The 16,068-nt window shown below is 42.4% G+C and overlaps 1 protein-coding gene across 5 annotated transcripts in view; it reads right to left on the bottom strand.

Annotated features, from left to right (window-relative positions):
* Positions 1–16,068, bottom strand: part of FRYL (FRY like transcription coactivator) — a 246,895-nt gene that overhangs the window by 92,092 nt on the left and 138,735 nt on the right. For all 5 annotated transcript variants that reach the window (XM_090035895.1, XM_090035899.1, XM_090035897.1 and 2 more), the window contains 7 exons: positions 13,076–13,133; positions 9,021–9,112; positions 7,361–7,533; positions 6,719–6,879; positions 4,552–4,662; positions 2,080–2,234; positions 1,742–1,841 (listed from right to left, as the gene is read on the bottom strand). In XM_090035895.1, coding sequence (XP_089892021.1) covers positions 1,742–1,841; positions 2,080–2,234; positions 4,552–4,662; positions 6,719–6,879; positions 7,361–7,533; positions 9,021–9,112; positions 13,076–13,133 — 850 coding nt within the window. The remainder of the gene's footprint in view (positions 1–1,741; positions 1,842–2,079; positions 2,235–4,551; positions 4,663–6,718; positions 6,880–7,360; positions 7,534–9,020; positions 9,113–13,075; positions 13,134–16,068) is intronic.

Raw genomic sequence — 16,068 nt, forward strand, 5'->3', positions numbered from 1 at the left:
CACAACAAGCCATTTGAACAGTTGTATGCTCACTTTTTGTAGTGCTAGAAGAGAATATTTCTCACTACAAATGTAGTGCCTGTCCATGGCCTTAGGCACCTAATATGTGGGACAGAATATGGCCCTTGGTAAGCTTACCTCTGCATCCACTGAAGCCAACAATAAAATTCCTGTTGAATTCAGTGGGAGTTTTGCCAACAGCAAGCACTTTTTTTGGGAAATCTTTCCCCTTCCCCTGAGCTCTGTGGCCACACAGCTGCATATCACTAAATAAGATGCATCACACCTTTGTACAGCTCTTTCAGACTTTAGGAAAGGATACAAAGGAGTAAGTGGACACTGATACTGCCTACTGTCCCCTCTCCAACTAGTGCAAGGGAAGCAGGCAAAACACTGGCCACATGAAAAAGGCCAGAAGCAGACTTCTGTGCTACTGGAAAAAAATGAGTAACAAGGACAGAATTGTGCTTTCCTATGGGCTTTCTTTTCTTAAGGACATGTAGCACTGCTGTATGACACTCCATTCACACAGCTTATCAGAAATCCTCACTCTAGATTTTCTATTTATTTAAAAGAAAATACTATGGACCCAATAGGGCCCATATCTTCAGGTTGTATAAATAGCCATAGCTCCACTAAAGTTACTACACACCAGCTAAGATTTCATAGACATTAGGGCTGGAAGGGACCTTGCAAGATCATCGGGTCCAGTTCCCTGCCCAAGGAAGTCAGTTGGGGTCAGATCACCCCAGCAAGATAAGCATCCAAGTGTTTCTTAAAAGCATCCAGAGTAGGTGCTTGCACCACTTCTGGGGAGAGTCTATTCCACTCTGGATGGTAAAGAAGTTTTTCCTTAAGTCCAGTCTAAAACAGTATTCCAGCAATCTGTGATTGTTAGACCTTGTCTTCCCTTGGGGTGCCCTGGTAAACAGATGTTCTCCCAGTTCCTGATACACACTCTTTATATACTTATAGGCTGCTACCAAGTCACCCCTGAGCCTTCACTTTTCCAGGCTGAAGAGTCTCATGCCTCTAAGCCTCTCCTAATAAGGCATCCTCTCTTGACCTCTAATCACGTGCATGGCTCTCCTCTGGACTCCCTCAAGTGTCTCCACATCCTTTCTAAAGTGTGGAGCCCAGAATTGGATGCAGTACTCTAACTGCAGCCTCACCAAGCCAAGTAAAGCAGGAGGATGACTTCTTGGGGCTTGCCTGAGATGCATAAGTAGATGCAAGCCAAAGTTTTATTTGCTTTGCCAGCTGTGGCATAACACTGGGGGCACATGTTCATCTTGTGGTTGATCATGACCCCCAAGTCTCTTTCAGTTGTGGTGCTAGTGAGTGTAGCACTGCCAGGACTATAAGTATGATGTGAGTTTTTTTCTCCTGAAGTAGAGCACCTTACATTTCTCCGTGTTGAATATCATCAGGTTTTGATCAGCTCACCCTGCGAGCCTGTCCAGGTCAGCCTGAATTGCCAGCCTATCCTCTACTGCAACTGCGCTTCCCCATAATATGGTGTAATCTGCAAATTGAGTCAGTCCAAAGGACTGCACCAAGTCTTTAATATAAATGGAATAAATATAATGCACTTATATTTAATGCACGTATAGTCTCATGTTCATATAACATGTTACTACTGAAAAATAAATCTGAACAATACTAGAATTATATTTGCTAATACACAAGAGTAATTCATTTTAAAACATGAAATATTATAAAATGAATACCACTTACAAACCTGTAATAGTTGCATAGCAACTTCATAGATAGCCCTAGTTGAATCAGCTGCTTTAAAGAGTATCAGATTTAAGAGGGTCACTGTATCACACTGGTAATCCCTAGGAAAGAATTGTACATATTTACTTAACATATTTATATTCAGATAATTTAAATACAGATTAAATAAGTAAGTAAAAGGTATGTTCACTTAAAGTCTTGGATAATATAATGAATGCTTTCAAAAGTTCAACAGTGCAAAAAAAGTAACAGTAAAATGTACCATTTGGGGAAAAAAAGTTTTATATAAAATTACAAGTTAGAAAACAAGGTTGTAAGTTTAGGAAACCTTTCTATTACCTGTTTTGGAACACACTAGCTATGGCTTTAAAACAGCCAGCTGCTACCCGCTTGGAACCCGTGTAACACCGGTCCACAGCCCAGTACATGAGGTTACTCTGGTCAGGATTGAGCTCCAACAGCAGCATAACTGCTTCGCACCCTAACTGATGAACCTATATTAAAAAAAATAAACAGTTTCAATTACAAAAAAAGGTTAAAAAGGCAACAGTTTACAACATGTATTTATAAAAATTAAATAAATAGATTAATTTAAAAGCAAAAAAAAAATGTTTTAAATAAAAGAAAGAGGCCACTGTTTAAAATAAACATTAAAAAATTGAAGTGTTTATCTATTCCATATAATTAAATCTTATGTACATATAATTTCATATAACAATTCATTTCTCTTTATCCTTTTAAGCCCGTGGTTCTCAGCCTCTTTAGACTCAATGATTCCCTCCATAAACTTTTGTAAAGTGGGTAGCACCTTATTTCAAAATCAAATGCATTTATTATAGTGCTTACCTCCTTGAGGGGGCAAGCAGTGGGGGTGGGGGACCAACTAGGCAGGGACAAGCCTGAGTCTGCATCCCCTCACACCTTGCTTCTCACACTTCCGCAAACCCATCAAAGGATCTCACAACACTCAGGCTGAGAATCACCTAAACCCTATCTTCCTATTGTTTCTTATTTCACTTTTGTTCCATCTTAATCCGAGTTTGGTCCTGAAAGCATAGGATGCAGGACAGCACTTAGTTGTATGCTTAAACTCATTGACTGTAATAAAACTTAAGGGACAGGCCTACACACATGCTTATCTGCTTTTCTGCACTGGAGTCCTAAAATTGTAACCTCTGTAGTGCAGAAATGTAGTCTTTCTACATATCTCCAGAATGTCCAGCAAAAATGTCTCCTTTTGGCCCCCTGCACATATTACATTTAGCATGTGCATGATTAAAGTTTCAATCACATGATAAATAGTAACTTGGCCACATGTTAAAGCCAATTTATGGCATCATAGTATAGTAAATGTGCCACACGGATATTCTGAATATAATGTGTAACATCTTTGTGGCTTGTTTGTATTATGCCTCAAACTGAATAGGTGGCAAGTCAGGGCTGACCCAAAACAGATTCCAAACTCAACTGAGCACAGAGATCTGGCATATGAGACAGACCCAGGACATAGCTGTCCCCTGTCCGATCAGTGGAATCTGCCTAAGGGCAGCAACTGGGTGCTGCAGCCAGCACCCCCTCCCTTTGATCTCCAGAGGCAGACGGGGATAGAGGCACTGTAAGCCTAACATCAGGGAGTGTCTCCCCAGTCTGAGAGCCCCAGCTGCATGCCTGCATTTTTAAGTTCCAGGAGCACCTGTGGAAGTGGCAGCTAGGGAACTGGGAGCTCCCTGCTCCACAGCTGCAAGGGCACCTTCAAAGTGTGGGACATGGGCATCTGAGGAACCAGGAACTCCAGGCTCCCCAGCTGCTTGTGCCTCACACCATGTCCCAGTACACAGGGAGCTTTAAAGAATGCTACCCTGCAGGAGCACTTCTGAAAATTTCCTGGGTGTTTGGACCCAGACAGTGGGCAGAGGTTCCCTGGTCTCTGGCTCCCAGCACCCAGGGAGCTCTAAAGAGCAGGCTGAAGAAGCCTCTCCAGACTTCCCCACCATTTAAACCGCATGTCCAACAGCTCTGGCTGGGTTGCCAGAGATCAGAGGCTCTAAGCAGGGGAAGCCCCAGAGCCATCATGTGCAGGGTTTTGACAGCCAGTTGATTGTCAGCCTGACCTGGTCTTGAATTGGACCTGGGGCTGTCCCAGCTGGGGCCAATATTCGCTAATTGTCAGCTCACCAAGCTGAGGATCCAAACCTGCCCTGGTGCAGTGTGGGCTTAAGCCAACAATCAGCCGATTGCAAGCTGTAGCCCAAACCTCACTGGAGCCAGTCTGAACCCCTGGTATCGTCCTAGGGGCCAGAGATGACAATCAGCTAGACCTGCTAAACCTGCAGGCACTCCTCTTTCAACTTGTTGATCCTGGTCTCCTCCTGCACTGGTAAGTAGCAACAGCGTGATGGGATCTGATCCCCAACCCTAACAATCACACTACTCGCTGTGCACATGACATGGCAGGATATACCATTGTTGGGATTGGGATCAGATCCCATTCCCACATTAAATGAATGTTTGCCTGGGACCTTAGAAGACTGGCCCTGTTTAAGTCTCTGAAAGACCCACTCTTGCTGTGCTGCTGTTCATGATGTAATGAATCAATTTGATTTGTTTACACATTGTATACAATTTGCCTGCTGTTACTCCTATTCCCTTTCCCTTAACTTCCGTCTGCTTGTTCAGTGTGAGCTACTTGGAGGCCAAGGCCATCTTCCTCTAGTTTTAAGAATGCACATAGCACATAGTGGGCACCCACTGCAAATCAGTCAGAGTCAAGCTGGTATAGAGTATCTGTGCCAATTCAACTGACCACATTACCTTTTTATCCTGTGAGTCCAAAATATTATCCAGCCATTTGTATAAATAGCCATCTGATGAGAGTCCTACGTTATCTGCAACAGGGCCACAACACAGTACAGCAGACATAGCCTTCAGAAAGTAATTGAAACAATATCACTTTTTAATAACCAGAATAAGCAAGGTGCAGCTACATCCAACTCTAACATCTGCACAGACAGCACAACTAAGAGGAATTTTGTTTAATATCTTACACAGTAAAAGGCAAACCCAGTCCTACACATCTAAATCCCTAGGTATGAGGATTTCTCTCCCTTGAAAAGCTCTGAAAGCTAGCACACTACTTGGGCGGGTAACACGTTGCTGCACAGAGCTGACTGCAACAATAATGAAATTCTCTCTCTTTGAGAGACTGGCAGCTGTGGGCATGAAAAGCTAGTATAAACCTGTATGCATCATAGAATGTTGTTACACATTAATTTTAGCAGCTCCTGGAGCTCTTAACCCCTGGATTGATCACACATTTAAACCTGAAACTAGTTTTAAGCACACTTAAGGAAGTTTAAAGTTACATTACTCCAGGGCAGGTTTATCTCTGATCTGTACTACCCAGCTGATGTTCTATTAATGGGTGGCCACTCCCCACAGATGAGCCACCCAAGTTGCAGTCCTCCAGCATCCCAGGATGCAGTTCCCCCTCCCCTCCCGTTCTGTGTGAAAAGAATTTCCACTCTCTGAACTCTACTGCCCAAAAGCCAGTTCTGGCACCAAGGCAACTCCCCCTGTTACTCCCAGGGGTGCAACCTCATCCAAACAGCCTGCAGAGAACGTTCCAGCTAGCCAAGTTATAGAGCAAGGAGGGGACCAGGAGTGGGGTCTAGGGAGGGTGGGGGGAGTGAAACAAGGTAGGGGGTCAGATCAGGTCCCCATTAGCTGGGGCTCCCTTTCTGGGTCTGGGGCAGTAGCTCCTTCAAAAGTACCTTCTCTTACCACTCCCACCTCCCAGCCACCCTGGGAAGCATGACCAGCACCTTTCACACCCCAATTTCAAATCCCAGTGCGTTAAAACATGAGACCTTCTTTAATTTACTTCCTCTTTCTAATTTTTTTTTACTTCTATTTTATCTATCAGTGACTGACTTCCTTTATTATTCCTTTATTTCTTTACCTTTCCCCAGCCCCATTTCCTTTCCACCTCCCATTTAATTACCTACCCTCATCCCATTAACTTTCTGCCTTCCAGGTTCATGTCCCTGGCCCACCATCCCCCCTCACTCCCCCACCCCAAAGCAGGGATACAAGTCTGCCTTGGCTCACCAGCCCTCTAGTGGCCACTCACAGCTATAACTTCTAGTCTGGCCCCTGCTCACCAGCCCTCTAGTGGGAAGTCACAGCTGTGCAGGTAGGGAACAGTCAGAGAAGGTTTTTAGCTTTAAGGTGTGATGACCAGGGATCCTGGTTTTCCATTTGCTGCAGAGAAACGTTGATTTCCTCCTTTAAAGGAGAAAATCATGGATTTTTTCCATGATTCACAGTAATCAGTTTTCTTGCAGGCTGGAAGTAACGTGAGCACATGCATGTGGCAGCCAGGCAGCAGTGGAGAACAGCTCTCACAGGTAAATCTATGGGTTGGGGGCCAACAGGCAATACATCAGGGTGGCGGGGGCACAGGTAATGCGTTGGGGGGGGGGAAGACACATGCTCCCCCCAGATTTCTGTGCCCACAGCAATGTCTGGGACTGCAGCCTGGCCAGACCAGCTGCAGCCAGGCCCACAAAACATTGTGTTCAACTGACACGCAGACACAGAGTGGGTGGGTGGGTGGGTGTGTGTGGTTTCATTTTAACTGCAGAAAATGCAGATTTGGGGGGGTTTAATCAGAAAATTTGGTATTTTTTAATCAGAGAATTTATGAGAAATCCAGGATCCCTACTGATGACTGCTCTAAACTCAAGCTGGCACTAACACTGATCAACATTTGAGTAGCTCAGTACAACAGGGCCCGTAGAAATAAACAAAATTATTGTAATAATGGAAAAGCAGCAGGCTATTGGGTTACAGGGACAGGATTCCTTTAAACCTCCGTTTGGACAAATGGAATGGAAATGCAAACTGGCAAAAGTATTTAATGAAGTAAATAAATACAAGACAGAGATATATTTCCAGAATTCAGAAAGTATTAAAATACCTTTAATGCACAGTACTGGTGTCTGTTTATTTGCATGTTCCTATCACTGTATCTATCCAGGGGAGTGAACATGATGCTAAAAGGACCTGCCCAGTGACTGAACAACATAAAGAGACTGTGACGTAGGCTCTGCTGAGGAAAGACGCTTCTTCTCTGGTGCACTGTATATATAAAGAGAGAGAGTTTGAGCCATTTGCCTAAATTTTTAATTAAATGTACAAGACAAAACTGGACTTGAATTACAAGTTCATCAGGTATTAAAAGACAAACTGTTTCAATAATTCATAACAAGTTCATTGAAAATAAGTTTACAAGTAGTTTACCTGCATGGCACTGGTATATTCAAGAATACACCACAATATTCAATAATTTAGCCTTTATTAACCTAAGAAATGTGCTCAAATTTCAGCTTTTGTTAATAAGAATTTAAAAGTTATTATTTAAAATATTATCAGTAATAGCTTCTGAGAAGTTTATATCTTAAGTTTAAAATTCAATTTTAACATAAGTAAACTCATTTTATTTAAGCCTTTCTATATCTCTAGGGAAAAAAAGCATTTCTGGTGACAAACAGGAAGAACATTTTGTATTTCTGGTGTATTAAAAGGAGTCCTCAAAACTCATTAGGAGTACAATGCATACCTGGAACATTCTGAATGATATTCGCCACTAAGGCACTAAAATGGCATCGGATATCTTTCAATGTATCAGAGTCCTTTTCATTTTCTGCTTCTAGGAGTTGTCTAGTTAGGTCAACATACTCCAATAAAGTGTTGTTGAGGGAATGTGTTTCATTATCAAGGCCACCACTTGCACTTAAAATAAAAACAAAATATTCAGATTATTAAGCTAGGTGAAGATATAGTATATTTTAAAAGCAAGTTTCCAAAATGTAAAACATTCAACAACGTTTTAAAGCCATTTTTCTGAACGCAAATACTGGAAATATTTGTTCAAGGTACGTTTCTTTTCATGTTACTATTTCCTTATCCAGTACATTCTGGATCAGCCCTGTGCTCAGGGCCTTTGTGCACTGTGCCAGCTCAAGGCACAGCACATGGCAAGCACCCAAACTGGTCCAGGACTGCACCACAGGCAGTATCCATTCTAGTCAGTCCAGGATCTTCACTGCATGCAGCATCTCTCCTGGCCAATTCCGGATGCAGAGAGTGCCTGCTCCAGCCAATCCACAAACTATGATGCATGTGGTATCTACAGGCTCTGCATGCAACAGAGGTCCCAGATAAGCCAGGGCAGACACTACATGCAGTGCAGTACTGCATGAACTGAATGGGCACTGCACACATTGTGGGTCCCAGATCAGCGAAGGGAGAGACGGAGTGCTACAAAGAACATGGATCGTCAACTGCCCAGCATGGATACTGGAGCTGGGGGGTGGGCTCATGGGTCCAATCCAGTCTATGAATTGGCTCCATGCCATTCATGTGGCTCTGCAGGCCAAGTGATTTTGACTTCCTTGAGTTATAGTAACATATTAGATACAAGTCTATAATTACTGATCATCATAGCTAATGCATCTTTACATCAGTGTTTACAAACTTGCTTGCTTGTTTTATTTAAACTTTAAAGAAACCTTGAGGAAAAAGATTAATCACTATTGTAAAGAAACAATCTAGGTTTCATTTTACCGAGTACTGAAAAACAGGTTTAACAGGAAACAACATAAAAGAGTGCTGCTCAAGGGATTGTTCAATTGTACAAGAAAGATCATAGAAAAGTAGTTTTGGCAGAGACATCACAGGGTCGTCTAGTCCCTGCTCAAGGCAGGATTATCCCTGACTAAACAATGACAGCCAAGCATCTGTCTAAAGGATCTTGAAAATTTCCAGGGATGGAGATTCAAAAATGTCACTAGGTAGCTGGATCCAATACTTGATCACTATCCTAGTCAGAAAGTTCCTCCCAAATTGCCAACCTAAATTTCTTCTGCTGCAACCTGAAGTCATTGCTTTCTAGTTATATACCCTTTATCCCCTCTGTAATTACCCTTCAAAGGTATTTTGAAAACTGTTATCAAATGTTCCCCTCAATCTTCTCTTCTCCAATTATATGACCCTGACTCTCTCAGTCTTTCCTCCCAAGTCGTGCATTTCAGCCCTCTAATCATTTTTTTTTTGCTCTGCACTGTATTCTTTCCAAACTCTCCACATCCTTCTTGAAGTGTGAGCCCAAAACTGGACACAGTACTCCAAGTAAAAGATGCAATTTTATAAAGAAATAAATGGTATTAATTCCCATATTTTTCCATGAAAAACTGTCTTCTGATCAACTCGACACCTACCTGTGACTAATGACACCAGCATCCGCCAACAGTTCAAATATTCGTACTAGTTGTACTCGTAAAATGTCTCGACGCCTGCGTCGTTTCATATTCTGTTCAAAGGAGATAGCGTGAAGTTACATGAAACAGCAGAATGAAACAAAGTGGGGTATACAATTACTGAAACACATGATCATGGTTTTATGGGTTTTATTCATTAATAAATCGTTTTAAAAAAAGAAACATGGGGTCTTAACTGCACTCATTTTGGTACCACTATAGTTGTCAGTAGTGAGACAGACTTGCTTCTTCTCCCACCTCCCCCCCCGACCCATTTTTTTTAAAGCTAGATTTATTATGCAATTATAAAAGGTATAAAAAATGGGAACATTCATTCCTAGCTCAACACCTCAGATTCCTCTGAGAGTCCTCTGTGGAGGATATTAGTTTGGAATTATTATGTAAAGCTGCTGCTTCCTACTTGGAACATTATTTGTTTCTTCCAACTGTGACAAGAGATTTCCACTTTAGCCAATGGAGCCATATTATGTACTAGGCGTACTACAAAACAACCATTTGCTTTATAAATTGTAAAACGAACCTGTAAACTATTAAAAGATTTCTAAAATAATATGCTGTAAAATACAAAAGCAAAGGGTAAAAACAGAACTAAAAAGCATGAGAATACACACATACAACACTCGGGTCTCTTCTCTTCTCCAAGACTGTAGCCTCAAAAACCTAAAGCGTTTTGAAACTATCAGTTTCTGCAGGGCTTGAATCAAGCAGAAAATGACCAAAGCAAAGTAGCCAGGTGAAAACTGCTTTTCCTCAAAATAATTTATTTTAGGACAGATTTTTCCCTGTTTACTCTCAATGAAATTCGTAGGACTACTTCTGGAGGAAAGTACTACTTACTGTAATTACATTAACAAAATCTGGATCTTAAAAAATATAATCTTCTAGAGCCAGGTTTTGCCTCCCTTACTCATACTGAGAAGTACCTAAACAATTCAACATGCATAAAGATAGCTGAATCCAGACATCAGAGTTTAAACTCTTTTTTAGGAGTGGCTTCCCCCCCCCACCCCGTGCACCTTACACACATTAACTATATTATAAGGAAGAGAAGGAAAAAAATATTCTCTTATTATTATATGGAGTGAAAAAATACTCTTACTATTTAACAGTTGAGACTATCAATAATTTTACACTTTGAGCATGAGTCTAATTATTCCATTGCTATGCCAATTCCACAACTATCAAGTTTTATATGAACATCAATAGAAAAATTAAGTTTTTAGTTAAATTCTGACACGCTTATATTACATGAGGCATGTCATTACCTCTCATTATAAAGTACAGATATCAGTATGGCTATGCAGGGCTTTGAAAAAGAATTCTATAATGCTCTACAAGCTTCAAAATGTCTATAGGACCTTCCTATCAGCTGTGATTAGAAGATGCCAAATACAAAACCAAGGAAATCATCATGCAGGGTACTGATCAATGGTCTTCAGTCCTGCATTTCTACAGCACCTATCACAACAGACTCATGATATGAAGCTTCTAAATCAGAGCGTGACGGCCACACAGGGAGTTTTACTGAGCTATCATGGGGCAGGTCAGCAGCATGCCCCCAACCCCAGCAACTCACAAAAACTCCCTATGGGGCTCTGGGCTTTTAGGAAGCAGTGTTTAGGATAGGAACAGGACAGGAAGGTGAGGCTAGAATCATGGGGCTGGGTTGTGAGGTGATGACAGCTCGGGCCTGGGCCATGCCACGCCACAATGCAATCCCTGTGCACCCTGCCCAGTGAGGTGGGTGGGAGGCATATGTATGTGGGTACCAGGGACGGGGAGGAGGGGGGAAGGCAAGAGGAGAAGTCAGGGGGTGCATGCATCAGAGCTTGCTCAATTGGTGGGGCCTGTGGCTCCCCCACAGCACTCCACATGGGGCCGAGCCCCCTCCCCCAGTACAGTCCACACCTGCCAGATTGGCCCGGCCAGCCAGCACAGAGCTTCTGGTAGAGCTGTTCCCAGTGCAGCTACAGCCAGCCAGGTGTTGTTCAGCTCCTTCGCTTCCAGTGGGAGCCACTGAGCTGAAGCTTCCTGCCTCACTACCTGGAGTGGCACAGCAAGGGCAGAAGCGGGAAGAGGAACCACTGCTGGAGACAAGGGAAGCAGAGAAGCACCAGCCAGCTGCAGCTTCACTGGGAACAGCCCCACTGGAAGCTGCACATACCGGCTGGGGCCTCGGCTAATGAGACTGTTCCACTCCCCTTATCTCGTGGCAGCTTCTCCTGCCGCACTGCTCCAAGTTTGTGAGGGGCAGCTTCCGCCAGGTGGCTCTTGCCTCAGTGTGCCAGGCTCTGGCTCCAATCCTGGCTGCCTTCCACCCGCTCTACATACCCACAGGTGGCGGATGGAAGGCAGCTGGGAGCTGGTGCCAGTTCATGGAAATGGGAGACTCCTTCCTAGTTTGTTCCTGCAGCCATACAGCTGAGGGAGAGTGAAACTCGGGGGACATCTGAACCCCAAGCCTCCAGGCTTGGGCCTGCATGTAGGATGCCTGCCAAATGATTTGGAAACATCTGAAACCCCAGGTGGATGACTGCTGGTAGTAGGGCCACGTATGGTTTTTGAATGACCCACAGATTTGGAATTGATTTGGCTGATCTGGCTTGGAACACAAAAAAACTTAATTAACCCCCCCCCAAAAAAAACAACAAAACCAAACCAAAAACATTCCTTGTGAATATCCTGACAGTCATTCCCACTACAGGTTAACAGCTCATACTTCAACAAGCACAATATTTCCTACTAATATGCTACACTCAGAGAACCCCTGTTTTCAGGACTGGATGGATTCATTAAGCTTCTGTTTTGTCCATTATTTTCATATTGCAAAAATATTTATTTGTTCAACTAAATGTCTGACTACTGCAGCATAGTACATATAGTATTCTGACTGAATGTCACACATGCAACACAGAGAGAAGCAGTAGATAGACTGGATTTGGACTGAGTACTATGACATAAAAATACAAAAAAAGTTTATAATTTAACTTACTTGGTATTGTTAATATTAATCTCTATGGCAAGTTTGTCAAAATACATAGTTCTCCAAGGTTTTGGGTTTTGTTTTGTTTTGTTGTTGGGGGGGAGTTGGGTTTTCTTTTAATTTTTATTTTACATCTGCCTGTTACCTCTACAGGAATAAAAAGCTGTGATATTTGTGAAGAAATCCCCTCCCCACATCTCTGCCCCTCACTTGGGTCAGCCCAGGTGATCCCTCTCTCTCTTTGCTTTCTTCTTGGTTCAGGCTGGTCAATCAGGTGACCTGGCCAGGGGGAAGTGGGGGAGCTCACTCTTACTTCCAGTGAGCTTTTTGAAAACTGCAAGCAAGGACCTCAGGCAGCTGCCTGGCGATTTCTGTAAGTAAAAACCCAGATGCCTGCCAGGAGTTAGGAATTATGTATAGACCAGTTGCATCTGAAAAGGGTCAACATAGCCGAAATTCTGTAAAGACTCAAGTTGCTTTTGTTTGCTCTAAGTGTATTCTGACTGACTTTCTCCTTCTGCCCCCATCCCCCTTGTTCAATAAAGGGGTCAAGTTAAACAACCTTCATTGTTGTGCTGCTGAGCAGGGAGGCCTTCTACCCCCTTGCTTGGCCAGTGAAGTTTGTCTTTTTATTTTCCCCTCAGTTCTACCTGAGGTTATCTTGCAATGGTTTTGGACTGAAAGAAGCACCCAGAAAAATTACAGTGGGCAAAGCACCCCCAAGGTTCACAGTGTCCAAGTGCCCCTGGCTGCACAGACCCCTGCCAGAGATCAGTGCCCCAGTGGTGGCAGCATTACCCCAAGCTTGCAGATGGTCTCCAGGAAGTGGGACAGCCAGCTGTAGGTTCCCCAAGAGAGACTCCTGAAGCAACGTTTTGGGCCTGACACAAAATGGGTGGTTCTGCGTACTAGTGCCCCCTACTGTGCAGCCACAATATTCTATGTAAAATAAATTGCAGTTTTATTAGCCACCAACATTAAAGGAAGACATAACACAAATATATCTCATTACCTCTGGCCTTCTTTCAAGTGCTTCCTTAATTATAGGATGTAATTCTTCTATTAGTTCCCTGAAAGAAAATAAGCCAAATCACTGAATTAATGCTTCAGCCATAAACTGCTCCACAGAAGTCAACATTTTATATCAGATAGACAGACTCAACTTTACCTTCACTATTTTGTGACACAAATTAACATTTAGGAGACAGATATAGACTTTCTAAACATTATGTACAAACTATCATCCTAACCTTTCTTGGAGTAAATTATTAAAAAGGAATTTATCAACTATGACCACATCCTGTCATGTATTGAATGTGGCCATTTTTTAAAAATCACCTTATGCTGAAAACTGACTTCATGGGGGGGAGGGAGGGAGGGAATACGCATACCAAAGTTCTTTTTATACATGGTAGTGAATCATCTATTCGTAAACACTGCCTTAAGACCAGCCACAACATGGTGACAAAGGCTTGTCACTATGAACATTAGCTCAGACCTTTCTGAAAAGCACTGTTTGGAGCCAACATCCAACTCCCTATGCAGGCTGTTCTATAACAACTGTTGTTTCCAGAAGATGCTGAGTTGCCAGTGTAATGTGGTGATGGACAAATTAATTCTAAAAAGTGAATAGACTTTTTTCCATTGAAACTAGATGCAATACATAGCAGTTGCATACCCAATCAAATTTGAAGAAAAGTGGCTTTCTATTGAGGAAGAAATGCCTTGCAAGCCGGACAAAATATTTACGTGCAAATCTGACACAAGATGACATCAATTCTGAGCTAATCTAGATGAGATGGACACAAACTATGAAACTATACTGTCTATTGGGTCAAATGGATATCAGTACAAACTTCACTGTACTGCAATGCATTGCAACTATAAACTCCTAAGCCTAATCCTGAAGCACATCATCAGCAGAATGTGGGGTCATTTGAAAAAACTGTTTTTGTTCAGTGCTATCAAAGGCAACGTATTTGATCATGATTTTGGAAAAAAAATTATTTTCCTGCTCTGATGCTTGTTGAGTAATTAGCATTGGAAAATATTTTTTCTTCTTTCGCTGGCTACTTATAATTTACAAATGTAAATCTAACTAGGCTTCCCAGAGCTTTCCGTATGAATGGGTTTTACTATTATTTAAAGAATAAATACAAACTTGACAGGGAATACATCAAGTGAGCTGTAAATATACAGCACCTATATGAGGAAGATATTCTTAGGCAATCCTGGAACAGATATATATGATGTTTGGTTAGAAAGGTAACCTAAATACAGTGGAAAAGTAGGATCTGTAATGCAAGAAACTCTCTTTTACTGAACTTGGATAGTACAAAGTAAAAAAACAAAAGGAGTTAAGCTTTCAGGCTTGACATACCCATCCATCACATGTAGGAAAGAAGCACTCACTGTCTAAGCCAGGGATCGGCAAAATGCAGTCTGTGGGCCAGATGTGGGCTGCCAGGCCATTCCATCCGGCCCGCGGGGCCCCTCAAAAATTTAGAAATTTAATATTTATTTGCCCCTGGCTGCCTGTCATGAGGCCCTCAATGGCTTGCCAAAACTTAGTAAGCAGCCCTCCACTCAAAATAATTGCCTGCCCCTGGTCTAAGCTAAGTACAAATTAATATAACTGCTTTAATTTAATCTAATTACGGTTATAAATTTGTCCCTTTGAAAGGAAAGCATAGGTGTGGAGTCAAAATAAGTTAGCAGAGGGAGAGGTGAGAGAGAAGTTAACAAACCACAAAACCAACGTCTTAGAATCCATGGTTTCCAGAAGCCTAAAAGCTTGTCTCCTCTCTCACCTAACTACAAGTTGACCCAATAAAAAATGTTCCCACAATTCACAAACCTTGCTTCTCTCAGTTGCCTGAACCATAAGCTACAATACTACTACAAAGTGCAAGAGGCCATCAATCTGAGGCAAAATCTGACAGTTCTCACTGGTGATCAAGAATAATTTTGGGTCTAGAACCAGTGTTTTTCAACATTTTTAGACTCAAGGCACCCCTCAGAAAATTCCAGCTATGTTTTTACTCATTTTTGAATGAGAAAAGAGAGCATTTTTTCTGCTGCAAAGAACTCAAAAAGACCACAACAGGTCATAATGTTTTTATCACTATGGGTTCCTGTTTGAAATTTCTGGGTTTTTACTTAGTAAATTATGTTTGCATACTGAAGTGCCAACATTGTATGGCACCCAGTGACACCCTTGAAAGGATCTCAAAGCACTCTGTGGTGTTGAGGCACCCTGGCTGAAAACCACTGGTCTGGACTGTGGAACCTATTTTCTTAAAGATAGATGATCAAGGACTTGGAGTTCAAAATCATTTTAATGAAATGATCTTCTGTCAGTGTTTTTTGCCTTTAGTATTAGAGAGATTACCATATTTAAATACAAGACTAAGCAAAATTACATTTAAAATATTGAGACTTAAAAGAAAAAAAATTGTAAACCACTACAATATATGCTTTTAGTTTACATTCATAGTTGTGTGCATAAGTCAACTGCTCACTATTTTGGTGCACTTAGTGGTACTTTGATACTATGCCACCTGAAAACTACAGCATGCTAAGAACTACTAACATGTCTTAGGCTTCAAATATAGTCTATACATTAATTACCCTGGACTGGAATAATTTATGCTACTGCATTTTTTCTCCACTCTATTTTTTCTAGAGTATGGGTACTCAATCCCCAAGCTGCAGCCTGCTGACCAGCTGCAGTGGGTCAGCTGCTGGTCTGCAGCACGGTTGGCTGCTGGACCTGAAGTGGCCATGGACAAGCAAACTGCAGCCCCCTCAGAGCCAGGCAGAGGCCACAGCTCCTTCTGCAGGGCCCACAACAGTGCAGGGATTGGCTCACCCCTTGCCTGGGGAGTGGGGTGGGGTATTCTTACCTGTCCTCTGGCCAGCAATTCAAGCTGCAGTCAGCTGTGACTCCTGGGCCGCAGCTCGCAAGCCACAGCATAAAAACTTTACTCTCTAGAACAGGGGATC

This window comes from Crocodylus siamensis, chromosome 2, assembly GCF_052110815.1.
Source record: "Crocodylus siamensis isolate JL-2025a chromosome 2, ASM5211081v1, whole genome shotgun sequence".
NCBI classification, from domain to species: Eukaryota; Metazoa; Chordata; order Crocodylia; family Crocodylidae; genus Crocodylus; species Crocodylus siamensis.